At 46.4% G+C, this 27,772-nt stretch overlaps 1 protein-coding gene across 1 annotated transcript in view; it reads left to right on the forward strand.

Annotated features, from left to right (window-relative positions):
* The window catches only part of gsdf (gonadal somatic cell derived factor), a 55,764-nt gene extending 29,679 nt beyond the window's left edge, over positions 1 to 26,085 (forward strand). The window contains exons 4-5 of the mRNA XM_063036145.1: positions 15,051 to 15,187; positions 25,593 to 26,085. Of these exons, the coding sequence (XP_062892215.1) occupies positions 15,051 to 15,187; positions 25,593 to 25,709 (254 nt within the window). The 3' untranslated portion in view covers positions 25,710 to 26,085. The remainder of the gene's footprint in view (positions 1 to 15,050; positions 15,188 to 25,592) is intronic.
* The last annotated feature ends 1,687 nt before the right edge of the window (positions 26,086 to 27,772 follow it).

Below are 27,772 nucleotides of genomic sequence, written 5' to 3' on the forward strand. Positions count from 1 at the left end.
GTTGTACAGTATTTCATTATATGCTTATAGAGTGGATGTGCAGAGGATGTTTCCTTTGGTGTGGGAGTCTTGGACCAGAGGACACAGATAGAGTGGATGTGGAGAGGATGTTTCCTATAGTGAGGGAGTCTAGGACCAGAGGACACAGATAGAGTGGATGTGGAGAGGATGTTTCCTATAGTGGGGGAGTCTTGGACCCGAGGGCACAGATAGAATGGATGTGGAGAGGATGTTTCCTATAGTGGGGGAGTCTTGGACCAGAGGGCACAGATAGAATGGATGTGGAGAGGATGTTTCCTATAGTGGGGGAGTCTAGGACCAGAGGGCACAGACAGAGTGAATGATGGAGAGGATGTTTCCTATAGTCAGGGAGTCTAGGACCAGAGGACACAGATAGAGTGGATGTGGAGAGGATGTTTCCTATAATGGGGGAGTCAAGGACCAGACGGCACAGATGGAGTGGATGTGGAGAGGATGTTTCCTATAGTGTGGGAGTCTTGGACCAGAGGGCACAGATAGAGTGGATGTGGAGAGGATGTTTCCTATAGTGGGGGAGTCTAGGACCAGAGGACACAGATAGAGTGGATGTGGAGAGGATGTTTCCTATAATGGGGGAGTCAAGGACCAGACGGCACAAATAGAGTGGGTGTGGAGAGGATGTTTCCTATAGTTGGGGAGCCTAGGACCAGAGGACACAGATAGGGTGGGTGTGGAGAGGATGCTTTCTATAGTGGGGGAGTCTAGGACCAGAGGACACAGATAGGGTGGGTGTGGAGAGGATGTTTCCTATAGTGGGGGAGTCTCGGACCAGAGGACACAGATAGGGTGGGTGTGGAGAGGATGCTTTCTATAGTGGGGGAGTCAAGCACTAGAGGTCACAGCCCCTAAATCAAAAATATGTGACTTTTCAATTTTCATTCTAAATATTCATAGTTTGCACATTACAAAAAAAAACATTTAAAATGCTGGCAACACACATCAAAGTTGCTGGTGAACGCAGCAGGCCAGGCAGCATCTCTAGGAAGAGGTACAGTCGACATTTCAGGCCGAGACCCTTCGTCAGGACTAACTGAAGGAAGAGTTAGTAAGGGATTTGAATGTTGGAGGGGGAGGGGGAGATCGAAAATGATAGGAGAAGACAGGATGGGGAGGGATGGAGCCAAGAGATGGACAGGTGATTGGCAAGAGGGGTTATGAGAGGATCATGGGACAGGAGGCCCAGGGAGAAGGAAAAAGGGGAAGGGGGGAAAAACCCAGAGGATGGGCAAGGGGTATAGTCAGAGGGACAGAGGGAGAAAAAGGAGAGAGAGAAAAAGAGAAAGAATGTGTGTATATAAATAAATAACGGATGGGGTACGAGGGGGTAGTGTGGCATTAGTGGAAGTTTGAGAAGTCAATGTTCATGCCATCAGGTTGGAGGCTACCCAGACGGAATATAAGGTGTTGTTCCTCCAACCTGAGTGTGGCTTCATCTTTACAGTAGAGGAGGCCGTGGATAGACATGTCAGAATGGGAATGGGACGTGGAATTAAAATGTGTGGCCACTGGGAGATCCTGCTTTCTCTGGCAGACAGAGCGTAGGTGTTCAGCAAAGCGGTCTCCCAGTCTGCGTCGGGTCTCGCCAATATATAAAAGGCCACATCGGGAGCACCGGACGCAGTATATCACCCCAGTCGACTCACAGGTGAAGTATCGCCTCACATGGAAGGACTGTTTGGGGCCCTGAATGGTGGTAAGGGAGGAAGTGTAAGGGCATGTGTAGCACTTGTTCCGCTTACATGGATAAGTGCCAGGAGGGAGATCAGTGGGGAGGGATGGGGGGGACGAATGGACAAGGAAGTCGCGTAGGGAGTGATCCCTGCGGAAAGCGGGGGGGGGGTGGAGGGAAAGATGTGCTTCGTGGTGGGATCCCATTGGAGGTGGCGGATGTTACGGAGAATAAGATGTTGGACCCGGAGGCTGGTGGGGTGGTAGGTGAGGACCAGGGGAACCCTATTACTAGTGGGGTGGCAGGAGGATGGAGTGAGAGCAGATGTACGTGAAATGGGGGGAGATGCGTTTGAGAGCAGAGTTGATAGTGGAGGAAGGGAAGCCCCTTTCTTTAAAAAAGGAGGATATCTCCCTTGTCCTAGAATGAAAAGCCTCATCCTGAGAGCAGATGCGGCAGAGACGGAGGAATTGCGAGAAGGGGATGGCATTTTTGCAAGAGACAGGGTGAGAAAAGGAATAGTCCAGATAACTGTGAGAGTCAGTAGGCTTATAGTAGACATCAGTGGATAAGCTTTCTCCAGAGACAGAGACAGAAAGATCTAGAAAGGGGAGGGAGGTGTCGGAAATGGACCAGGTAAACTTGAGGGCAGGGTGAAAGTTGGAGGCAAAGTTAATAAAGTCAACGAGCTCTGCATGCGTGCAGGAAGCAGCGCCAATGTAGTCATCGATGTAGCGAAGGAAAAGTGGAGGACAGATACCAGAATAGGCACGGAACATAGATTGCTCCACAAAGCCAACAAAAAGGCAGGCATAGCTAGGACCCATACGGGTGCCCATAGCTACATCTTTAGTTTGGAGGAAGTGGGAGGAGCCAAAGGAGAAATTATTAAGTGTAAGGAGTAATACCGCTAGACGGAGCAGAGTGGTGGTTGAGGGGAACTGATTAAGTCTGGAATCCAAAAAGAAGCGTAGAGCTTTGAGACCTTCCTGATGGGGGATGGAAGTATATAGGGACTGGACATCCCTACGCGACTCCCTTGTCCATTCGTCCCCCCCATCCCTCGCCACTGATCTCCCTCCTGGCACTTATCCTTGTAAGCGGAACAAGTGCTACACATGCCCTTACACTTCCTCCCTTACCACCATTCAGGGCCCCAAACAGTCCTTCCAGGTGAGGTGACACTTCACCTGCGAGTCGACTGGGGTGATATACTGCGTCCGGTACTCCCGATGTGGCCTTCTATATATTGGCGAGACCCGACGCAGACTGGGAGACCGCTTTGCTGAACACTTACGCTCCGTCCGCCAGAGAAAGCAGGATCTCCCAGTGGCCACACATTTTAATTCCACATCCCATTCCCGTTCTGACATGTCTATCCACGGCCTCCTCTACTGTAAAGATGAAGCCACACTCAGGTTGGAGGAACAACACCTTATATTCCGTCTGGGTGGCCTCCAACCTGATGGCACGGACATTGACTTCTCTAACTTCCGCTAATGCCCCACCTCTTTCTCTCACTCTCCTTTTTCTCCCTCTGTCCCTCTGAATATACCCCTTGCCCATCCTCTGGGTTCCCCCGTCCCCCGTTTGTCTTTCTTCCCGGACCTCCTGTTCCATGATCCTCTCATATCCCTTTTGCCAATCACCTGTCCAGCTCTTGGCTCCATCCCTCCCCCTCCTGTCTTCTCCTATTATTTTGGATCTCCCCCTCCCCCTCCAACTTTCAAATCTCTTACTAACTCTTCCTTCAGTTAGTCCTGACGAAGGGTCTCGGCCTGAAATGTCGACTGTACCTCTTCCTAGAGATGCTGCCTGGCCTGCTGCGTTCGCCAGCAACTTTGATGTGTGTTGCTTGAATTTCCAGCATCTGCAGAATTCCTGTTGTTTGCGGATTTAAAATGCTGTGCAGTTTTCAGGCTGTGTAAAAATCTCCTCCTCAGATCAGTGGTTGGTCCACACAGCCGTAAAAAAAAAGAGGAAACATTGAGTGTGTGATAAGTGTGTTGTAGGTGCCCTGTAGTCCGGAGGAATGTTGTTTCATTCAGTTATATATAAGTACAGTCAGATGGCAGTAAACTTGAGCCTCCAACTGAATAGAGACATTGAGGGATTACCTTGTGATTCTGAAGACATTGGTGAGGCAATACACATAGAGTATTAAATTTCATTTTGGTCTCCCTGTAATAGGATGGACCAGCTGGAGAGAGTGAAAAATAAAATCTACAAGGATATTGCCAGGATTCTGATTGGCTGCCAGTGACTAGTGTTGTTCTGCAGAGGTCGGTGTTGGGACCACTTCTTTTTACATTTTATGTTAATACTTTGGATGGTGTAATTGATGGCTTTATGGCCAGGTTTGCGGATGATAGGTGGAGGGACAAGTAGTCTTGGGGAAGCAGGAAGCTGCAGAAGGACTTAGACAGATTGGGAGATTGGACAAAGAAGTGGCAAACAGAATACAGTGTTATGTCATGGTCATGCACCTTAGTAGAAGAAATAAAGGTATAGACTATTTTCTAAACGGGGAGAAAATTCAAAAATCGGAGGTGCAAAGAGACTTGGGAGTCCTTGTGCGGGATTCCCTAAAGGTTAATTTGCAGGTTGAGTCTTTGGTGAGGAAGTATTAATTTCAATGACGAGAATATGAAAGGAAGGATGTGATGCTGAGGCTTTATTAGGCACTGGTGAAGCCTCACTTGGAATATTGGGCCCTTTATCTAAGAAAGGATGTGCCGACATTGGAGAGGGTTCAAAGGAGATTCACGAAAAGGATTGCTCGATTGAAGGGATTGTCATGAACTGTTTGATGCCTGGGGGCTTGTACTCACTGCAATTGAGAAGAATGAGCCGGGGGTCGGCGGGGGTCGCATTGAAACGTGCCAAATGGTGAAAGACCTCAATAGAGTGGATGCAGAGAGGCTGTTTCCTTTGGTTGGGGAGTCTAGGACCAGAGGGCACAGATAGAGTGGAGGTGGAGAGGATGTTTTCTATAGTGGGTGAGTCTAGGACCAGAGGGCACAGATAGAGTAGATATGGAGAGGATGTTTACTGTAGTGGGGGAGTCCAGGACCAGTGGGCACAGCCTCAAAATAGAGGAGTGTACATTTTGAACAGAGACAAGGAGGAATTTCTTCAGCCAGGAGTTGAATGACCTGATTTTGGTCCAATGTCTCATAGTCTTATCATTTGAGGGACTGAGATAGCGAGAGAGGTCAGACTGGCTGGACTTTATTCTATGATGGGTTGTTTACTGAGAGCAACTCACAGAGGCAGATAAAATCCTGAGGGGCAGAGGCAGGGAGAGGGTTGACCAGGCACGTTATTTACAGGTTAGCGGGATAGTGGGATAACGGCAATGTATATCCTGGTCAGTATGGACCAAAGGGTCTTCCTACCATGCAGCTGCCCATTCCCTGCAACCTCCCACCAGGAGAAGATGCCGGAATCACAAAAACGGAAATCTCAGTAACTGGGGAGGCAAAGGGTTTGAAGTTAACTTTTAGCATAGAAACATAGAAAACCTACAGTGCAATACAGGCTCTTCTGCCCACAATGCTGTGCTGAACATTTCCTTACCTTAGAAATTACCTCAGGTTACCCATAGCCCTCTATTTTTCTAAACTCCACGTACCTGTCCAGGAGCCCCTTAAAAGACCCTATCGTTTACACCTCCACTGGCAGCCCATTCCACGCACTCACCACATTCTGCGGAAAATACTTACCCCTGACATCCTTGACAGGGAGAGTCAACATGGCTTTGTGCTTGGTAGGTCATGTTTGACCAATCTATTGGAGTTTTTCGATGAGGTTACCAGGAAAGTGGATGAAGGGAAGGCAGTGGATATTGTCTACATGGACATCAGTAAGGCCTTTGACAAGGTCCTGCATGGGAGGTTAGTTAGGAAAATTTAGTCACTAGGTATACATGGAGAGGTGGTAAATTGGATTAGACATTGGCTCAATGGAAGAAGCCAAAGAGTGGTAGTAGAGAATTGCTTCTTAGAGTGGAGGCCTGTGACTAGTGGTGTGCCACAGGGATCAGTGCTGGGTCCATTGTTATCTGTCATCTATATCAATGATCTGGATGATAATGTGGTAAATTGGATCAGCAAATTTGCTGATGATACAAAGATTGGAGGTGTAGTAGACAGTGAGGAAGGTTTTCAGAGCCTGCAGAGGGACTTGGACCAGCTGGAAAAATGGGCTGAAAAATGGCAGATGGAGTTTAATACAGACAAGTGTGAGGTATTGCACGTTAGAAGGACAAACCAAGGTAGAACATACAGGGTTAATGGTAAGGCACTGAGGAGTGCAGTGGAACAGAGGGATCTGGGAATACAGATACAAAACTCCCTAAAAGTGGCGTCACAGGTAGATAGGGTCGTAAAGAGAGCTTTTGGTACATTGACCTTTATTAATCAAAGTATTGAGTATAAGAGCTGGAATGTTATGATGAGGTTGTATAAGGCATTGGTGAGGCCGAATCTGGAATATCGTGTTCAGTTTTGGTCACCAAATTACAGGAAGGATATAAATAAGGTTGAAAGAGTGCAGAGAAGGTTTACAAGGATGTTGCCGGGACTTGAGAAACTCAGTTACAGAGAAAGGTTGAATAGGTTAGGACTTTATTCCCTGCAGCGTAGAAGAATGAGGGGAGATTTGATAGAGGTATATAAAATTATGATGGGTATAGATAGAGTGAATGCAAGCAGGCTTTTTCCACTGAGGCAAGGGGAGAAAAAAACCAGAGGACATGGGTTAAGGGTGAGGGGGGAAAAGTTTAAAGGGAACATTAGGGGGGGCTTCTTCACACAGAGAGTGGTGGGAGTATGGAATGAGCTGCCAGACGAGGTGGTAAATGCGGGTTCTATGGTTTCTATGGTTTCTATCTCCTCCGTACCTACTTCCAAACACTTTAAAACTGTGCCCTCTTGTGTTAGCCATTTGAACCCTCTGACTATCCACATGATCAATGCCTCTCATTATCTTATACACTTCTATCAGGTCACCTCTCATCCTCTGTCGCTCCAAGGAGAAAAGGCCGAGTTCACTCAACCTATTCTCATAAGGCATGCTCCCCAATCTAGGCAACATCATTGTAAATTTGTAGCCATTGGGATGAGTTGCAGTGCAATAAAGTTGCAGTGAAATCAAAGCAAAAAGTATCAAATACTGGTCTTAAGGTGTTGTACTTAAATGCACGCAGCATAAGGAATAAGGTGGATGATCTTGTTGTACAGCTACAGATCGGCAGGTATGATATTGTGGCCATCACTGAGACTTGGCGAAAGGATGCATGTCTCTGGTAGCTGAACGTCCAAGGATACACGGTGTATCGGAAGGATGGGAAGGTAGGCAGAGGGGGAGGTGTGGCTTTATTGGTAAAGGACCCTGATGGCAGTTATTTATAGGCCTCCAAACAGCTGCAGGGATGTGGACTACAAATTACAACTGGAAATAGAAAAGGCTTGTCAGAAGGGCAGTGTTATGAGAATTGTGGGGGATTTTAACATGCGAGTGGATTGGGAAAATCAGGTCAGCACTCAAGAGAGAGAATTTGTAGAATGTCTGCGAGATGGCTTTTTAGAACAGCTTGTTGTTGAGCCCACTAGGGGATCGGCTGTACTGGATTGGGTATTGTGTAATGAACTGGAGGTGATTAGAGAGATTCAGGTGAAGGAACCCTTAGGAGGCAGTGATCATAACATGATTGAGTTCACTGTGAAATTAGAAAAAGAGAAGCCGAAATCTGATGTGTCGGTATTTCAGTGGAGTAAAGGAAATTACAGTGGCGTGAGAGAAGAACTGGCCAAAGTTGACTGGAAAGGGACACTGGCGGGAAAGACGGCAGAGCAGCAGTGGCTGGAGTTTATGCAAGAAATGAGGAATGTGCAAGACAGGTATATTCCAAAAAAGAAGAAATTTTCGAGTGGAAAAAGGATGCAACTGTGGTTGACAAGAGAAGTCAAAGCCAAAGTTAAAGCAAAGGAGAGGGCATACAAGGAAGCAAAAATTAGTGGGAAGACAGAGTATTGGGAAGTTTTTAAAACCTTACAAAAGGAAACCAAGAAGGTCATTAAGAGAGAAAAGATTAACTATGAAAGGAAGCTAGCAAATAATATCAAAGAGGATACTAAAAGCTTTTTCAAGTATATAAAGAGTAAACGACAGGTGAGAGTAGATATAGGACCGATAGAATATCATGCTGGAGAAATTGTAATGGGAGATAAGGAGATGGCAGAGGAACTGAACGAGTATTTTGCATCAGTCTTCACTGAGGAAGACATCAGCAGTATACCGGACACTCAAGGGTGGCAGGGAAGAGAGGTGTGCGCAGTCACAATTACGACAGAGAAAGTACTCAGGAAGTTGAATAGGCTAAAGGTAGATAAATCTCCTGGACCAGATGGAATGCACCCTCGTGTTCTGAAGGAAGTAGCTATGGAGATTGCGGAGGCATTAGCAATGATCTTTCAAAAGTCGATAGATTCTGGCATGGTTCCGGAAGACTGGAAGATTGCAAATGTCACTCCGCTATTTAAGAAGGGGGCAAGGAAGCAAAAAGGAAATTATAGACCTGTTAGCTTGACATCGGTGGTTGGGAAGTTGTTGGAGTCGATTGTCAAGGATGAGGTTACAGAGTACCTGGAGGCATATGACAAGATAGGCAGAACTCAGCATGGATTCCTTAAAGGAAAATCCTGCCTGACAAACCTATTACAATTTTTTGAGGAAATTACCAGTAGGCTAGACAAGGGAGATGCAGTGGATGTTGTATATTTGGATTCTCAGAAGGCCTTTGACAAGGTGCCACACATGAGGCTATTTAACAATATAAGAGCCCATGGAGTTACGGGAAAGTTCATACGTGGATAGAGCGTTGGCTGATTGGCAGGAAACAGAGAGTGGGAATAAAGGGATCCTATTCTGGTTGGCTGCTGGTTACTAGTGGTGTTCCACAGGGATCAGTGTTGGGGTTGCTTCTTTTTACATTGTACATCAACGATTTTGATTATGGAATAGATGGCTTTGTGGCTAAGTTTGCTGACGATACGAAGATAGGTGGAGGGGCCGGTAGTGCTGAGGAAACGGAGAGTCTGCAGAGAGACTTGGATAGATTGGAAGAATGGGCAGAGAAGCGGCAAATGAAGTACAATGTTGGAAAGTGTATGGTTATGCACTTTGGCAGAAGAAATAAACAGGCGGACTATTGTTTAAATGGGAAAGAATTCAAAGTTCTGAGATGCAACGGGACTTGGGAGTCCTCGTACAGGATACCCTTAAAGTTAACCTCCAGGTTGAGTCAGTAGTGAAGAAGGTGAATGCAATGTTGGCATTCATTTCTCGAGGAATAGAGTATAGGAGCAGGGATGTGATGTTGAGGCTATATAAGGCGCTGGTGAGACCTCACTTGGAGTACTGTGGGCAGTTTTGGTCTCCTTATTTAAGAAAGGATGTGCTGACGTTGGAGACGGTACAGAGAAGATTCACTGGAATGATTCCGGGAACGAGAGGGTTAACATATGAGGAACGTTTGTCCGCTCTTGGACTGTATTCCTTGGAGTTTAGAAGAATGAGGGGAGACCTCATAGAAACATTTTGAATGTTAAAAGGCATGGACAGAGTGGATGTGGCAAAGTTGTTTCCCATGATGGGGGAGTCTAGTACGAGAGGGCATGACTTAAGGATTGAAGGGCGCCCATTCAGAACAGAAATGCGAAGAAATTTTTTTAGTCAGAGGGTGGTGAATCTATGGAATTTGTTGCCACGGGCAGCAGTGGAGGCCAAGTCATTGGGCTTATTTAAGGCAGAGATTGATAGGTATCTGAGTAGCCAGGGCATCAAAGGTTATGGTGAGAAGGCGGGGGAGTGGGACTAAATAGGAGAAAATGGATCAGCTCATGATAAAATGGCGGAGCAGACTCGATGGGCCGAATGGCCTACTTCTGCTCTTTTGTCCTATGGTCTAAATCTCCTCTGCACCTTTTCTATGGTTTCTACGTCCTTCCTGTAGTGAGGTGACCAGAAATGAGCACAGTACTCCAAGTAGGGTCTGACCAGGCTCCTATATAGCTGCAACATTACCTCTCGGCTCTTAAACTCAATCCCACGACTGATGAAGGCCAATACACCATATGCCTTCTTAACCACAGAGTCGACCTGCGTAGCTGCTTTGAGCATCCTATGGACTCTGACCCCAAGATCGAGGCTGATAGATTCTTGATTGGCCAGGGCATGAAGGGATACGGGGAGAAGGCAAGAGACAGGGGCTGAGGAGGAAATGGATCAGCCATGATGAAATGGCGGAGCTGAGTCGATGGGCCAAATGGCCTCATTCTGCGGCTGTATCTTACGGTCTTGTGGAATCAGTCAGGTTTAATATGACTAATCTGCCCCCTTCCCACTCTCAGTCCACAATAGAGACCCATATCAGAGTCAGGTTTAATATGACTAACACACTGTATGTCATGAAATTTAGTTTTGCAGCAGCAGGACATTGCAATACAGAATAATTTTAAAAACAAACTAACTTACAGTAAGAAATACATAGAACTGTGCAGAACTCTCAGGCATATCTACAGAGTGAGGGTGTCTAAGACTTTTGCACAGTACTGTATTTGTCAATGTGGAGCAGAGAGCGAGTTTCCAAGTCTGACGGGAGCAAAGGATGTTGGGAATGGTGAGGAGAGCAGCGTGGGAGGGGTGTGGGACAGGGGGCAGAGAAGGAGTGTCAGGTCATTTGATTGCAAACAATTGGTTTATTGATCATTACAGAATGTCTCTCTGGTGCTTCCCGCTCCCTCCCCTCTCCCTTCCCCTTTTCCCAACCATGATTCCCCTCTCCCTGCCCCCTTCCCACTCTCAGTCCGCAATAGAGACCCAGATCAGAATCAGGTTTAGCATCACTCACACGTCATGAAATATGTTTTTTTGTGACAGCAGTACAGTGCAACACATAAAATTACTACAGTACTGTGCAAAAGCCTTAGGCACCCAAGCTACATATATGTCTAAGACTTTTACACAGTGCCTGTACACAAAAAGAGAGAGGAAAATAAGTAGTTCATGGGTTCAACGTCCATTCAGAAATCTGATGGCAGAGAGGAAAAAGCTGTGTAATATACTGCCCAAAGGATCCAGAGACTGTCTCCACTGGTATACCGTGGCTGCTGAGCACATCAGCTGTAAAATGACGCTGATAAGGCAGGCGACTACTTACTGGTGGATAACAAAACAAGAAATGCAACTAAATAACACATTTTCTGTAACAATTATGGTAAACAATCACATCAATGCAGTGTAGTGGTTAGCACAACACTACCAGCGACCCGGGTTCGATTCCCATCGCACGGTAGTGTAGTGGTTAGCACAACGTTTTACAGTATCAGTGACTCGGGTTCAATCCCACCACTGTCTGTAAGGACAGTGTTCTCCCCGTGACTGTGTGGGTTTCCTCCGGGTGCTCTGGTTTCCTCCCACATCTCAAAGACACACTGGTTAGTGGGTTAATGGGTCATTGTCAATTGTCCCTGGTTAGGGTTGGGTTAAATTTATTTGGAAGGGCCTATTCTGCACCATTTGTTAATAATTTTTTTTTAAAATCACCAACTATTCCTGCTCAACTGTATGTTTGCTTTCCTGTGCTTCAGAGATGAAACAACAATAATAAATACTGTAGGAAAGAAACTGGTTCTCAAGGATAAAACAATCTTCGACCAAGGCCACTGTTGCAGCAGGTGGATACCATTGTGCCCATTGATCCAATACTAGCTCCCACTAGGACAATCTCATCCATACCATCCCCTTGCACTCTCCTCATTGTCCTGCATATTATCCTCTCACCATTGCCCCTATGCCCTGACACCCTCTGCTTCCTCCCCCTTCGTGCATTGAGTTCCAGACCCTCACAGCTCCCAAGTCAAAAAGATTTTCTTCACTTCCCCTCGTTCCATTCGCCTTTCAGTTTTAAACCTTCCCCCTTGCCCTTGGACCACCTGCCATTGGAAACACTCTCTCCCCACCTCCCTACATCCAAACCACTCCTAAACTTAAACACAAGAGATGCTGTAGATGCTGGAACTCCAGAGCAACAGACAGAATCTGCTGGAGAAGCTCAGCAGGTCAGGCGGCATCGATGGAGAGGAATAGAGAGTCAAAGTTTCAGGTCACGACCTGATGAAGGGTCGCAGCCCAAAACTGTTCTCATTACTCAAGGTGAGGCCTCACCAGTGCCTTATAAAGCCTCAGCATCACATCCCTGATCTTGTCTTCTAGACCTCTTGAAATGAATGCTAACGTTGCATTTGCCTTCCTGACCACCAACTCAATCTGCAAGCTGACCTCCAAGTCCCTAAGCAGAATCCACCACTGAAATCTTGTCCACCTTCCATTAAACCTCTGTTCAACCTGCCCTCCCTCCAAGAGGAAAAAACCAGATCTGCAGTCCAATCCCAGAGCTGAAGATGTACACGCCCAGAGCATTCAGGAGATCCCCTCTGTAACGACGCCAGGGCCAACACAAAGCGTGCCAGTCTGACTGCTCCACCAGTGTCAATCTCGTGAGGGTACAGTCAGTGTTGTGGGCAGCACGGTAGCATAGAGGTTAGCACGTTACTTTACAGTGCGATTCAATTCGCACCACCGCTGGTGAGGAGACTGGACACTCTCCGTGACCGTGTGGTTTCCCCTCAGCGCTCCTAAAAGTCCTCACTACTTCGATTCAACGCAAGCAACACATTTCACTCTATGTTTCGATGTACATGTGACAAATAGAACTCATCTAATTTGTATTGGTACTGGTTCTTTAAGGTTGTCATAGCCAGGGGTGGTAATGGGGACAAGCTCACACTACCTATTAAATGCTCCCGATTGCGTGCTCCTCAAATCACTTCCGACAACCCCGTCCAGCTCCTGGCCTTTATGGGTGGCTTAGCTGCTAATACCAGTGGGATTGTTTCTACCGACAGGAGAAGGGGCAAACGTGGGTTACTGGTGTCTTAAAACCAATCGCTTTGGGCTCGTCAGCCGTGGTTGGCAGCTCATCGAGGAGAAGAAAAACTCTGATCTCAAACCCAGAGGAAAAATCCGGAGCTGGAGTTCCTAAGGCAGTCGTACGTTCAGTGCAGCGCTGCCTGGCAGCTCAGACTGCATTGGTCTCTGCCGTTCCTTTGGATTCATCCACTGTATGGAGAGGGGCAGCCAGCTTGCTCTCCATATTGCAAGCCCTGGCTTGTGTACGACGTAGACAGCTAGGACACAAGAACCACTGGACTAATTGGGCTCGACTATTGGAGGGCCGCAATTGGTTTATTCTTGACACATGGACAGTGTCCAGCTTGCCTTTGAGTCATAGAACAGAAACAGGCCCTTTGGCCCTTCTAGTCCATGCTAAGCTGTTATTCAGCCTAGTCCAATTGAGCTGTACCTGGACCATTGTCCGCCATATCCCTGTCATCCATGGCTCTGTTAAAGGTCTTCATACAGATCAGATCATGACACGGTTCATCGAGTCAGAACAAGGGAAATCAGGAACAGAATGATGTGTAACAGCAACAGAGAGAGCGCAGTGCAGGTTGACAATAAGGTGCAAGGTCAGAACGAGGTGGACTCGCAGGTCAAGAGTCCAGCTTTTTTTTTGAGATACAGTGCGAAGTAGGCCATTCGGACCCTTGGCCTGTTGAAATCAGAGCTCTGCAATCTCCTCGATGAGCTGTCAATCCCCTTCCTTCCTCGCGTGTCGCACCAGACAGTCAGCCATTCTTGTCTGGCGCATAGTGTCAGGACTGGTCTCCTTTCAGATTAACCAGGTCACGATATGAACGTTCCTGACTCGACCCTTGTTTTTTACGAGGCCGAGTGGCTAGCTCAATGCTCAACCCGGCACAGATGGAAAGCGTGCTCGAGGGGTGGCCAGACTTGGATTCGAACTCAGGAGCCTTCGCTCCGAAGTCCAGCGCTGATGCCACTGCGCCACCAGCCTGCATCCCCTGATTTAACTTTAGCCGAATCATGGGACAATTTACAATGACCAATTAACCTGCCAACCAGAACATCTTTGGACTGTGGGAGGAAACCAGAGCTCCCAGAGGAAACCCACCAAATCACGGGGAGAACGCAGTGGGAATTGAACCCAGGTCACCTGGACTGTAAAGCATTATGCTAACCACTACGCTACCTAGAGAACGATTTAATAATCTTATAATAGTGAAGTAGAAGCTGTCCTTGAGCCTGCCTGGTGTTACGTGCTTTCAGGCTTTTGTATCTCCTGCCTGATGCAAGGTGCAAGAGACTGTGGGTAGGATCTTTGATTCTACTTTTTGTGCCCTGAGACAGATGTGGGATAACTGTTCACTGGCCTATCGGGGAGGTGAGCAGCGTGACCTTGCTTGGAGCGAGAACCAGGCGTCATTCTACAGGGCTTGCCTGTCGCAGCAGTCCAGGAGAGCAGTGTCCTTGCTGGGTTGCGGGGACTGGCCCCATCTGTCAGTGCTGCCCCCCAGTGTTGGCTCAGTGGAATGACAAGCTCAATTCTGTGCGTGCGTGTGTTAGTCTACGGACTGCTGAGACCCACTTCTTCTTGCCAACAAAGACCACGCACCATCAATGTATAAGAAATATGTCACTCAGGGACTTGGGCTACATATATAGTTTGTGTGACTGTCTGTTTACCTGTTGTGCACCCTAGCTACTGTATATAGACATAGCTTGGGTGCCTGAGACTTTTACACGGTACTGTAGTAATTTTATGTGTTGCACTGTACTGCTGCCACAAAAAAAAAACAAATTTCATGACGTGTGAGTGATGGTAAACCTGATTCTCAGGTAGGTCTCTATTGTGGACTGAGAGTGGGAAGAGGACAGGGAGAGGAGAATCATGGTTGGGAAAAGGGGAAGGGAGAGGGTAGGGAGCGGGAAGCACCAGAGAGACATTCTGTAATGATCAATAAACCAATTGTTTGTAATCAAGTGACCTTGGCTGGTGTCTCAGCTGCACTCGTGCCACACCCACCCCTGACACTCCTTCTCTGCCACCTGTCCCACACCCCTCCCACGGCGCTCCACCCTCACCATCCCAACATCCTTTGCTCCCGCCAGATTTACAAATTTGCTTTCCACTCCACGTTGACAAACACAGTACTGTGCAAAAGTTTTAGGCACCCTATGTGTGCCTAAGACTTTTGCACAGTACTGTATGTGCTTTGTGCTGTGTTTTGCACCTTGGCCCCGGAGTAACAGTTTTGTTTGCCTGTATTCATGTATGGTTGAATGACAATTACATTTGAACTTTGGGATGGCAGGATGCAAGATCTCTCCACACTCACCCGATGTTTTCCTCCAGATCTAGGCTGGCAAGACTGGATTCTGTACCCAGAGCAAATAACATACGTGCACTGTGCCAGCTGCAGGCACCCACGCAACGCATTGGCCCATAACTGTCACCGCAACAAATCATCCTCGAGTAGCAGATCTCACAGGGTAGGTATTGGCCTCCAGCAGGACCCTCAGCCCTGGGGCAACCAGGGAGCTTGGTGCCCGAGATGTTGTGAAGCTCTTCTGTTTGCCCCTGGGGTTGGCACAGAGGAGACGGGAGTTGGCCCTTAAGCCGTACAGCAAGGAGAAGGCCCTTCAGACCTTCTTATTCATGTTGCCCATTGAGCTAGCCCCACGTGCACTCATTTGGCCTGGAGCCTTTGCTGTGTGTTTAATATTTGAGTAACCCTTACATATATTGACTGATTAAGTATTCTTGTTCATTTAAATAATTAATTGCAGGTTATGTGAATAAATGTGTGCATTGCACATGCCATCACCTTGCCAAGAGATAGGTGCCTACCTTGCTTAGAAACACACACAAACTCAGACTCACCTTTCAGACTCCCACGCTTTCATAGAAACATAGAAAACCTACAGCACACAGGCCCTTCGGCCCACAATGCTGTGCCGACCATGTCCTTACCTTAGAAATTACCTAGCGTTACCCATAGCCCTTTATTTTTCTAAGCTCCATGTACCCATCCAAGAGTCTCTTAAAAGACCCTATCGTATCCACCTCCACCACTGTCGCCAACAGCCCATTCCACACTCTCACCACTCTCTGCGTAAAAAACTTACCCCTGACATATCCTCTGTACCGACCTCCAAGCACCTTAAAACTGTGCCCTCTCGTGCTAGCCATTTCAGCCCTGGGAAAAAGCCTCTGGCTATCCACACCATCAATGCCTCTCATTTGCACGATTTCTTCTTTTTTTCTGCACGTTGGGTGCCTGACAGTCTTCTTGTTTTAATAGATTACTTTGTTTTGTGGCTGCCTGTAAGGAAACAAATCTCAATGTTATATACAGTACACACTTACATAGCTAGGGTGCCTACAATTTTTACACAGTTCTAGCAGAGATCGAGTTTGTAAATCTGGTGAGAGCAAAGGAAGTCGGGAATGGTGAGGGTGGAGCACCGCAGGAGGGTGTGGGACAGGAGGCAGAGAAGGGGTACCTGGGGGGATGATGGGTGGCGCAGGTGCAGACACACCCAACCCTGAGACACCAGTGAAGGCCATTTGATTCTAAACAATTGGTTTATTGATCATTACAAAATGTCTCTCTGGTGCATCCTGCTCTCTCCCCTCTCCCTTCCCCTTTCCCCAATCGTGATTCCCCTCTCCCTGCCCCCTTCCCACTCTCAGTCCACAATAGAGACCCATATCAGAACCAAGTTTATCATATAGGAGCAGAATTTTATCATTTGGCCCATTGAGTCTGCTATCATTTCATCATGGCTGATCCAATTCCCTCTCAGCCCTAATCACCTGCCCACTAGTTGCCAGCAGTCAACCAGAAAAGGCTCCCTTTATTTCCACTCTTTGCCTCCTGCCAATCAGCCACTGCTTTATCCATGCTCGAATCTTTTCTGCAAAGCTATGGGCTCATAGCTTGTTAAGCAGCCCATGTGCGGCAACTTGTCAAAGGCCTTAAGAATATCCAAGTACACAACATCAGTCAATTCTCCTTCGTCTATCCCGCTTGTTATTTCTTCAAAGAATTACAACCAATTTGTCAGGCAAGATTTTGCCTTGAGGAAACCATGCCAACTACGGCCTATTTTATCACGTGCCTCTAAGTGCACCTTTCTAACCACTGAAGTCAGTCTAATTGGCCTATAATTTCCTTTCTTCTGCCTCTCTCCCTTCTTGAAAAGTGGAGTGACTTTTGCAATTTTCCAGACCACCAGAACCAAGCCAGAGTCCACTGATTGTTGAAAGAGCATTACCAATGCCTCCACAATCTCTCCAGCCACCTCCTTCAGAACCCCGGGGCGTAGATCAATTGCTCTATGTGACTTATCTATCTTCAGACTTTTCAGTTTTCCAAGATCCTTCTCCCAAGTAATGACAACCTCACTCACTTCTGCCCCCTGACACTCTCGAACTTCCAGCATACAGCCAGTGCCTTCCTCAGTGAAGACTGATGCAAAATACTTGTTCAGTACACCTGTCATTTCCTTGTCTCTCCCTTCTGCCCTCTGATATTCTCAAATTTCCAGCATACTGCCAGTGTCTTCCACAGTGAAGATTGATGCAAAATATTCATCTATCATTTCATTCTCCCCCAATACTACCTCTCCAGCATCGTTTTCCAGCAGTCCGATATCTATTCTCACCTCTTTTACACTTGATGGATTTGAAGAAACTTTTGGTATCCCCTTTAATATTATTAGCTAGCTTTCCTTTATACTGGAGAGGAAAGGCTAGCTGGCTTGTAAGCTCAATCCTCATGAATTGAACGCACAATCTTCTGAAGAATGTGTAAGAGTACTGGCCCTTCAGCCCATAGTATTGTGCTGTCTCAATTAAGTTAATGACACTCAACCCTTTCTGCTCGTACATGGTCCTTATCCCTCCGTTCTCGAATCATTCTTATGCCTGCTGACAAGACTTCACCTTCACTTCGATCCACTTTCCATTTATAACACATATATCTCATAGAATTTTTTGAGGATGTAACTAGTAGAGTGGATAGGGGAGAACCAGTGGATGTGGTATATTTGGATTTTCAAAAGGCTTTTGACAAGGTCCCACACAGGAGATTAGTGTGCAAACTTAAAGCACACGGTATTGGGGGTAAGGTATTGGTGTGGGTGGAGAATTGGTTAGCAGACAGGAAGCAAAGAGTGGGAATAAACGGGACCTTTTCAGAATGGCAGGCGGTGACTAGTGGGGTGCCGCAAGGCTCAGTGCTGGGACCCCAGTTGTTTACAATATATATTAATGACTTGGATGAGGGAATTAAATGCAGCATCTCCAAGTTTGCGGATGACACGAAGCTGGGTGGCAGTGTTAGCTGTGAGGAGGATGCTAAGAGGATGCAGGGTGACTTGGATAGGTTGGGTGAGTGGGCAAACTCATGGCAGATGCAATTTAATGTGGATAAATGTGAAGTTATCCACTTTGGTGGCAAAAATAGGAAAACAGATTATTATCTGAATGGTGGCCGATTAGGAAAAGGGGAGGTGCAACGAGACCTGGGTGTCATTATACACCAGTCATTGAAAGTGGGCATGCAGGTACAGCAGGCGGTGAAAAAGGCGAATGGTATGCTGGCATTTATAGCGAGAGGATTCGAGTACAGGAGCAGGGAGGTACTACTGCAGTTGTACAAGGCCTTGGTGAGACCACACCTGGAGTATTGTGTGCAGTTTTGGTCCCCTAATCTGAGGAAAGACATCTTTGCCATAGAGGGAGTACAAAGAAGGTTCACCAGATTGATTCCTGGGATGGCAGGACTTTCATATGAAGAAAGACTGGATGAACTGGGCTTGTACTCGTTGGAATTTAGAAGATTGAGGGGGGATCTGATTGAAACGTATAAGATCCTGTTCCCGATGTTGGGGAAGTCCAGAACGAGGGGTCACAGTTTGAGGATAGAGGGGAAGCCTTTTAGGACCGAGATTAGGAAAAACTTCTTCACACAGAGAGTGGTGAATCTGTGGAATTCTCTGCCACAGCAAACTGTTGAGGCCAGTTCATTGGCTATGTTTAAGAGGGAGTTAGATATGGCCCTTGTGGCTACAGGGGTCAGGGGGTATGGAGGGAAGGCTGGGGCGCGGTTCTGAGTTGGATGATCAGCCATGATCGTAATAAATGGCGGTGCAGGCTCGAAGGGCCGAATGGCCTACTCCTGCACCTATTTTCTATGTTTCTATGTTTCTATATCAGCCTTCAGCACCTCAGGCAAGAAATTACCGGCACCCACCACTCTGTGTGTGGGAAAAGCACTTGCCTTGCACATCTCCTTTGATCTCCCCCCACCACCACCACATGCCCACTAGTTTTAGACATCTCAGCCATGGGAAAATATGCCCAATATTTCCTCTGTCTATCCCTTGCCCCTTCCAGATAAAACAAACAAAGTTAAAACATAGAACTTGCAGTGGAGCACTGCCACACAGTCCAGACCACAAGGTCGTGCCAACCTTTTAACCTATTATGCAAGATCAATCCACCCTTCTGTCCAACATAACCCTCCGTTTTTCTATTATCCATGGGCCCATCTAAGAGTTTCTCAAATATCCCTAATGTATCTGTCTCTACCACCACCCCTGGCAGGACGTTCCACACACCCACCACTTACCCCCGATCACCTTAAATGTCCCTAATGTATCTGTCTCTACACCACCCCTGGCAGGACGTTCCACACACCCACCACTTACCCCCGATCACCTTAAATGTCCCTAATGTATCTGTCTCTACACCACCCCTGGCAGGACGTTCCACACACCCACCACTTACCTCCAATCAACTTAAACGTCCCTAATGTACCTGTCTCTACACCACCCCTGGCAGGACGTTCCACACACCCACCACTTACCCCCGATCACCTTAAACGTCCCTAATGTACCTGTCTCTACACCACCCCGGGCAGGATGTTCCACACACCCACCACTTACCTCCAATCAACTTAAATGTACCTAATATGTCCGTCTCTGGTTGTTCGTCCATTGTTGTTGATGAAGACCTCGACACCATTATGATGATGATGATGATGATGATGGTGTTGAGACTAGCCCGTGATTTGGATTTAAGTGAGGGAGAGCTGCACAGCATCAGCCTCACTCTCGCTTCCCAATTCCCATCTGGATCCAGTGGCAAGGTAAGAGTCAAGACAGCTGGGTATGGGACTAGGCGCACTGGATGACTAGGACATCTTCATTATTACAAACATAAGATAAGGATTTAGAGTCTATTATATCAAAAAACCGTTTAGGAACAAAGGAAGAGATTGCTTGAAATACAAATAAGAACTTCGGTAGCACTATCATTTTAATCTCGTATCCCCTTTTGCCTATCACCTGTCCAGCTCTCGGCTCTATCCCTCCCCCTCCTGTCTTCTCCTATCATTTTGGATCTCCCCCTCCCCCTCCAACTTTCAAATCCCTTACTCACTCTTCCTTCAGTTAGTCCTGACGAAGGGTCTTGGCCTGAAACGTCGACTGCACCTCTTCCTAGAGATGCTGCTTGGCCTGCTGCGTTCACCAGCAACTTTGATGTATGTTGCTTGAATTTCCAGCATCTGCAGAATTCCTGTTGTTATCATTTTAATAGCATTGATTCGACCAATTAATGATAATGTCATAGGAGACCATTTAGAAAGTATTTGTTGCGTGTATTCAATTAATGGAAGGAAGTTATATTTATACAGGTCCTTAAAATTCTTGGTAATTTTAATACCAAGATAAGTAAAGTTATTTTTAGCAATGATAAAAAGGAATTTGATCATATTGATCCAAGTAGTTATTAATAGGAAATAATTCACTTTTGTGCAAATTTAATTTATATCCAGAAAAACTACTAGGTTCAGAAAATATAGATAACATAGAAGGAATAGATTTCTTAGGATCTGAAATATAAAATAACAAGTCATCTGCATACAAAGAAACCTTATGCACTTTATCTCCTCTCTTAATACCTTGAACATCGTTGGAGTCCCGAAGAGCAATAGCAAGAAGTTCTAAATAACAGCAGACTAAGAGGACGACCCTGCTGGGTATCTCTGTATAGCCCAAAATAAGGAGGTTTTTGATTGTTAGTTATAACTGCCACCATGGGAGCTTGGTAGATCAGCTTAATCCAGGAAATAAAACCTGGACCAAAATTAAATCTTTCTAGAACTTTGAATAAATAAGACCACTCTACCCTATCAAAGACTTTCTCTGCATCAAGGGAAACGACACATTCAGATTCTTTTGATGGAGAGGAATGAATAATGTTCAATAATCTCTGAATATTAAAATATGAGCATCCATTCTTAATAAATCCAGTTTGATCCTTAGAAATAACCTTAGGTAAAATATTCTCGAGCCTGTTAGCCAAAATCTTAGAAAGAATTTTAGAGCCCACATTTAATAAGGAAATTGGTCTGTAAGAGGCACATTCAGACAAACCTTTTTCATTTTTGGGAATTAATGAAATTGATGCCTCATAGAAAGTTTTCGGAAGGGTCCCAGAGGATATAGTCATTGAAAATTTGGCATAAATGAGGTGTAAGTATTTCAGTAAAAGTCTTTAAAAATTCTACTGTAAATCCATCCAGTCCTGGAGCTTTACCTAAGGATATAGCCTTACTATTTCCTCTCTTTTAATAGGTGCATCTAATGTATTCATATCTTGAATAGAAATTTTGGGTATATTCAATCTTTGCAAGAATCTATTCATAAAAGTAGTATTGTCAGGAAAATCAGATTTATAAAGGTTAGAGTAAAAATCCAGAAATACCTTATTAATTTCCTGACAATCTGACGTTTCAGTTCTATCAGTTCTTCGTATTTTCAAAATCTGTCTTCTAGCCATAGATGCTTTAAGTTGACCAGCCAACAGTTTACCTGACTTATCCCCATGTATATAAAATTGACTTTTAGATTTCAAAAGTTGCTGCTCAATGGGATAAGTCAAAAGCAGGTCATATTGTGTTTGAAGTTCCACCCTTTCCTCAGATAGATCTTCATTAGGTGTTACTGAATAAACTTTATCTATTTCTTTAATCCTGTTAGTAATCACTAAAAGTTCCGCTTTAGTTTTCCTTCTTAAAGCTACTGAATATGCGATTATCTGTCCCCTAAGAAAAGATTTCATCGCATCCCAAATAACCAAATTTGGTATACCCTCAGTTGTATTTAATTCAAAAAACAGAGAAATTTGCTCTTTAATAAAACTTACAAATGCTGAATCATGCAGCAGCGTAGCATTAAATCTCCACTGAGATGCATTCTGTATATTATCCGGAAACTTCAGTATGAGTTTCGTGGGCGCATGATCCGACAACGCAATAGCGTCATACGCACAGTCAGCAACAAAAGGCACCAGTCGCGTATCCAACAAAAAATAATCAATTCTTGAGTATTTATGATGTACATGTGAAAGTCTTGCAGTAATCCTGATGGAAGGACAGAACTCGCTTCCGGGCGTGCGGGTGCCACCACGGCTGCAGCACTGCGCCAGGATCCCAGAACCTGAGGCACTGGTGTGTCCACGGGCTCACCCTCCTGTTCATCTCCTTGTGTGCCTGAGAGTTTGCACTGTAATGTATAGAAACATAGAAAACCTACAGCACAATACAGGCCTTTCGGCCCACAAAATTGTGCCGAACATGTCCCGACCTTAGAAGTTACCAGGCTTACCCATAACCCTCTATTTTTCTAAGCTCCACCACCGTTGCCGGCAGCCCATTCCATGCACTCACTACTCTCTGCATAAAAAAAACTTACCCCTGACATCTCCTCTGCACCTACTCCCCAGCACCTTAAACCTGTGCCCTCTTGTGGCAACCACTTCAGCCCTGGGAAAGAGCCTCTGACTATCCACATGATCAATGCCTCTCATCATCTTGTACACCTCTATCAGGTCACCCCTCATCCTCCCTTACTCCAAGGAGAAAAGGCCGAGTTCACTCAACCTATTCTCATAAGGCATGCTCCCCATTCCAGGCAACATCATTGAAAATGTCCTCTGCACCCTTTCTATGGTTTCCACATCCTTCCTGCAGTGAGGTGACTAGAATTGACCACAGTACTCCAAGTGGGGTCTGACTAGGGTCCTATATAGCTGCAACATTACTTCTCGGCTCTTAAACTCAATCCCACGATTGATGCAGGCCAATGCACCGTGTGCCTTCTTAACACAGAGACAACCTGTGGAGCAGCTTTGAGTGTCCTATGAACTCGGACCCCAAGATCCCTCTGATCCTCCACACTGCCAAGAGTCTTACCATTAATACTATATTCTGCCATCATATTTGACCTGCCAAAATGAACCACCTCACACTTAAACACGAGGAAATCTTCAGATGCTGGAAGTTCAAGCAACACACACAAAAAATGCTGGTGAACGCAGCAGGCTAGACAGCATCTATAGGAAGAGGAACAGTCGAAGTCCTGACGAAGGGTCTTGGCCCGAAACGTCGACTGTACCTCTTCCTATAGATGCTGCCTGGCCTGCTGTGTTCACCAGCATTTTTTGTGTGTGTCAATGTCCCGCTGTAACCTCTGACAGCCCTCCACAGTATCCACAACACCTTCAACCTTTGTGTCATCAGCAAACTTACTAACCCATCCCTCCACTTCCTTATCCAGGTCGTGTATAAAAATCATGAAGAGTAAGGGTCCCAGAACAGATCCCTGAGGCACTGGTCACTGACCTCCATGCAGAATATGACCCGTCTACAACCACTCTCTGCCTTCTGTGGGCAAGCCAGTTCTGGATCCTCAAAGCAATGTCCCTTTGAATCCCATGCCTCCTTACTTTCTCAATAAGCCTTGCATGGGGTACCTTATCAAATGCCTTGCTATAGTCATAGTCATACTTTATTGATCCTGGGGGAAATTGATTTTTGTTACAGTTGCACCATAAATAATTAAATAGTAATAAAACCATAAATAGTTAAATAGTAATATGTAAATTACACCAGGAAATAAGTCCAGGACCAGCCTATTGGCTCAGGGTGTCTGACCCTCCAAGGGAGGAGTTGTACAGTTTGATGGCCACAGGCAGGAATGTCTTCCTATGACGCTCTGTGTTGCATTTCAGTGGAATGAGTCTCTGGCTGAATGTAGTCCTGTGCCCAACCAGTACATTATGTAGTGGATGGGAGACATTGTCCAAGATGGCATGCAACTTGGACAGCATCCTCTTTTCAGACACCACCGTCAGAGAGTCCAGTTCCATTCCCACATCACTGGCCTTACAAATTTCAGAGATTGCTGAAATCATATACAGCTACTGCTCTTCCTTCATCAATGTGTTTAGTCACATCCTCAAAAAATTCAATCAGGCCCGTTAGGCATGACCAGCCCTTGACAAAGCTATGCTGACTATTCCTAATCATATTATACCTCTCCAAATGTTCATAAATCCTGCCTCTCAGGATCTTCTCCATCAACTTACCAACCACTGAAGTAAGACTCACTGGTCTATAATTTCCTGGCCAATCTCTACTCCCTTTCTTGAATCACATCTAGAACAACATCTGCAACCCTCCAGTCTTCTGGAACCTCTCCTGTCCCCATTGTTGATGCAAAGATCATCGCCAGAGGCTCAGCAATCTCCTCCCTCGCCTCCTACAGTAGCTTGGGGTACATCTCATCCAGTCCCGGTGACTTATCCAACGTGATGCTTTCCAAAAGCTCCAGCACAACCTCTTTCTTAATATCTAAATGCTCAAGTTTTTCAGTCTGCTGCAAGTCATCACTACAATTGCCAAGGTCCTTTTCCATAGTGAATACTGAAGTAAAGTATTCATTAACTACCTCTGCTATCTCCTCCGGTTCTATATACACTTTCCCACTGTCACACTTGATAGGTCCTATTCTTTCACGTCTTATCCTCTTGCTCTTCACATACTTGTAGAATGCCTTGGGGTTTTCCTTAATCCTGCCCACCAAGGCCTTCTCATGGCCCCTTCTGGCTCTCCTTCTTTTATTAAGAATTTCCTTCTTAAGCTCCTTCCTATCAGCCTTATAATCTTCTAGATCTCTAGCATTACCTAGTACTCTGAACCTTTTTTAAGCTTTTCTTTTCTTCTTGACTGGATTTATTACAGCCTTTGTACATCATGGTTCCTGTACCCTACCATAACTTCCCTGTCTCATTGGAACGTACCCATGCAGAATTCCACACAAATATCCCCTGAACATCAGTTCCCAATTTAAGCTTCCAATTTCCTGCCTGATAGCCTCATAATTAGTCACTCCAATTAAACCCTTTTCTAACTTGTCTGTTCCTTTCTCTCTCCAATGCTATTTAGAGGAGGTGAATCTGTGGAATTTGTTGCCATGGGCGGCAGTGGAGGTCAAGTCATTGGGTGTATTTAAGCAGAGATTGATAGGTATCTGAGTAGCCAGGGCGTCAAAGGTTATGGTGAGAAGGCAGGGGAGTGGGACTAAATGGGAGAATGGATCAGCTCATGATAAAATGGCAGAGCAGACTCGATGGGCCGAATGGCTGACTTCTGCTGCTTTGTCTTATGGTCTATTGTAAAGGAGATAGAATTATGATCACTATCTCCAAAATGCTCTACCACTTAGATCTGACACCTGACCAGGTTCATTTCCCAATACCAAATCAAGTACAGTCTTTCCTCTTGTAGGCTTATCTACATATTGTGTCAAGAAACCTTCCTGAACACAACTAAAAAACTCCACCCCATCTAAACCCCTTGCTCCAGGGAGATGCCAATCGATATTTGGGAAATTAAAACCTCCCATATTACTGCATAACTTGTTTGAATTACGTCCCGTGCGTCTGTAATTTTCTTACCTGACCCAGAACGGGGTGTCAAGCAGGATTCTGCAGGGCAGGGCTTTGTCTCTCAGACTGACGGTCTCCTTTGGATTGCAGAGACACTGCTGCAAAGCGGTGAAGACGATCTGGGTCCCGATCGTGTACGTGGATGAAGATCTGTCGCTGGTCATAAGTAACATTCCCCTGACTGAGGAATGTGGAGAAGAGCACTGAGGGGGAAGTGTGGAGGAAGTGCCCAAATATAAGTTATTCCAAATACCTGCGTTCTGATCAATTGGACTGCATTCAGGCGCCGAGAAAAGTAACTATTTCCCAGTACGTCTCCTGCGGGGAAAACACCACAAAGAGTTTGGACTGTGTTGCTTCTATGATGGGGTGGACTGGTGTGCATGGGAGTGTGCTTGTTCTGTATGCTGTGCTGGGACGGGGGAGTGGGGGAGAGGGTTTGCTGAGCTGGGTAAGTTGATGCGTCATGCTGTGCGTGGGAGTGAGACTGTCTCCGGACGGCGTGCTGGGAACCAGTCACCATTGTACGGAAAACACTGAACAATATTTACTTTGTGCATCGTTCCTGAAAAGCTGGAGTCAAAATTATTGTCTGTACAAGGGGGGTGGGGGTGGATGGTGTCTGAACAGGCTCCACAATGACTTCTCATCCTCTCAGCCCGTGTCCCTTCCCTGCTCGTGCACTTCTCCCCACATCGGTATCCGTTACAGAACCCTGCTTCAATCGAGCCCAGACACAAGGAAATCTGCAGATGCTGGAAATTCAAGCAACACACACAAAAAACTGCTGGTGAACGCGCGGTTGGTGGAGGTAGAACAAAATTCCACCCCAGACCTCTCCTGCTCCACTTCCCACCCTTCCAACTACAGTGTCAGGACGTGCACTGGCGGGGGAAACTCGCTCTCATCTCCTTCAAACACACACAAAAGTTGCTGGTGAGCGCAGCAGGCCAGGCAGCATCTCCAGGAAGAGGTACAGTCGACGTTTCGGCCGAGACCCTTCGTCAGGACTAACAGAAAGAAGAGACAGTAAGAGATTTGAAAGTGGGAGGGGAGGGGGAGATCCAAAATGATAGAAGACAGGAGGGGGAGGGATGGAGCCAAGAGCTGGACAGGTGATTGGCAAAAGGGATACGAGAGAATCGTGGGACAGGAGGCCCGGGAAGAAAGACGGGGGGGGGGGGGAGAACCCAGAGGATGGGCAAGGGGTATATTCAGAGGGACAGAGGGAGAAAAAGGAGGTACGAGGGGGAGGTGGGGCATTAGCATTAGGTGATTGGCAAAAGGGATACCAGGCTGGAGAAGGGAGAAGATCATGGGACAGGAGGCCTAGGGAGAAAGAAAGGGTGAGGGGGGAAGCCCAGAGGACGGAGAGCAGGCAAGGAGTTATAGTGAGAGGGACAGAGGGAGAGCGAAAAAAGGGGGGGGGGGATAATAAATAAATAAATAAGGGATGGGGTACGAAGGGGAGGAGGGGCATTAGCGGAAGTTAGAGAAGTCAATGTTCATGCCATCAGGTTGGAGGCTACCCAGACGGAATATAAGGTGTTGTTCCTCCAACCTGAGTGTGGCTTCATCTTTACAGTAGAGGAGGCCATGGATAGACATGTCAGAATGGGAATGGGACGTGGAATTAAAATATGTGGCCACTGGGAGATCCTGCTTTCTCCAGCGGACAGAGCGTAAGTGTTCAACAAAATGGTCTCCCAGTCTGCGTTGGGTCTCGCCAATATATAGAAGGGTGCACCTGGAGTACTGGACGCAGTATATCACCCCAGCCGACTCACAGGTGAAGTGTCGCCTCACCTGGAAGGACTGTTTGGGGCCCTGAATAGTGGTAAGGGAGGAAGCGTAAGGGCATGTGTAGCACTTCTTCCGCTTACACGGATAAGAGCCGAGAAGGAGATCGATGGGAAGGAATGGGGGGGGGGGGTATGAATGGATAGGAGAGTCGCGTAGGGAGCAATCATCTCCTCGAGATCCTCACAAAAAGGCATGCTCTAGCCTACCGAGTGTAGATGAGGCATTCAAGCGATACAACAAAAGCCATCAAAAACATCAAATGTTGAAATGCCCTGGCTGCAGAACCAGCCCAGTACATCAGTGTGCCAGCAAAGCTCTGTGTAGCCCTTCAAGTTTATTATTACTGAGGTATATACCGCCCTTGATGTACCGAGGGTGGTGTAGTGGCATCCGCACCGGAGTACGAGGCAAATGGTCCGAGGTTCGAATCCGGCCGGCTCCTTGCACACTTTTCATCTGAATCGAGG

Source organism: Mobula hypostoma, chromosome 30 (genome assembly GCF_963921235.1).
Source record: "Mobula hypostoma chromosome 30, sMobHyp1.1, whole genome shotgun sequence".
Lineage (NCBI taxonomy): Eukaryota > Metazoa > Chordata > Chondrichthyes > Myliobatiformes > Myliobatidae > Mobula > Mobula hypostoma.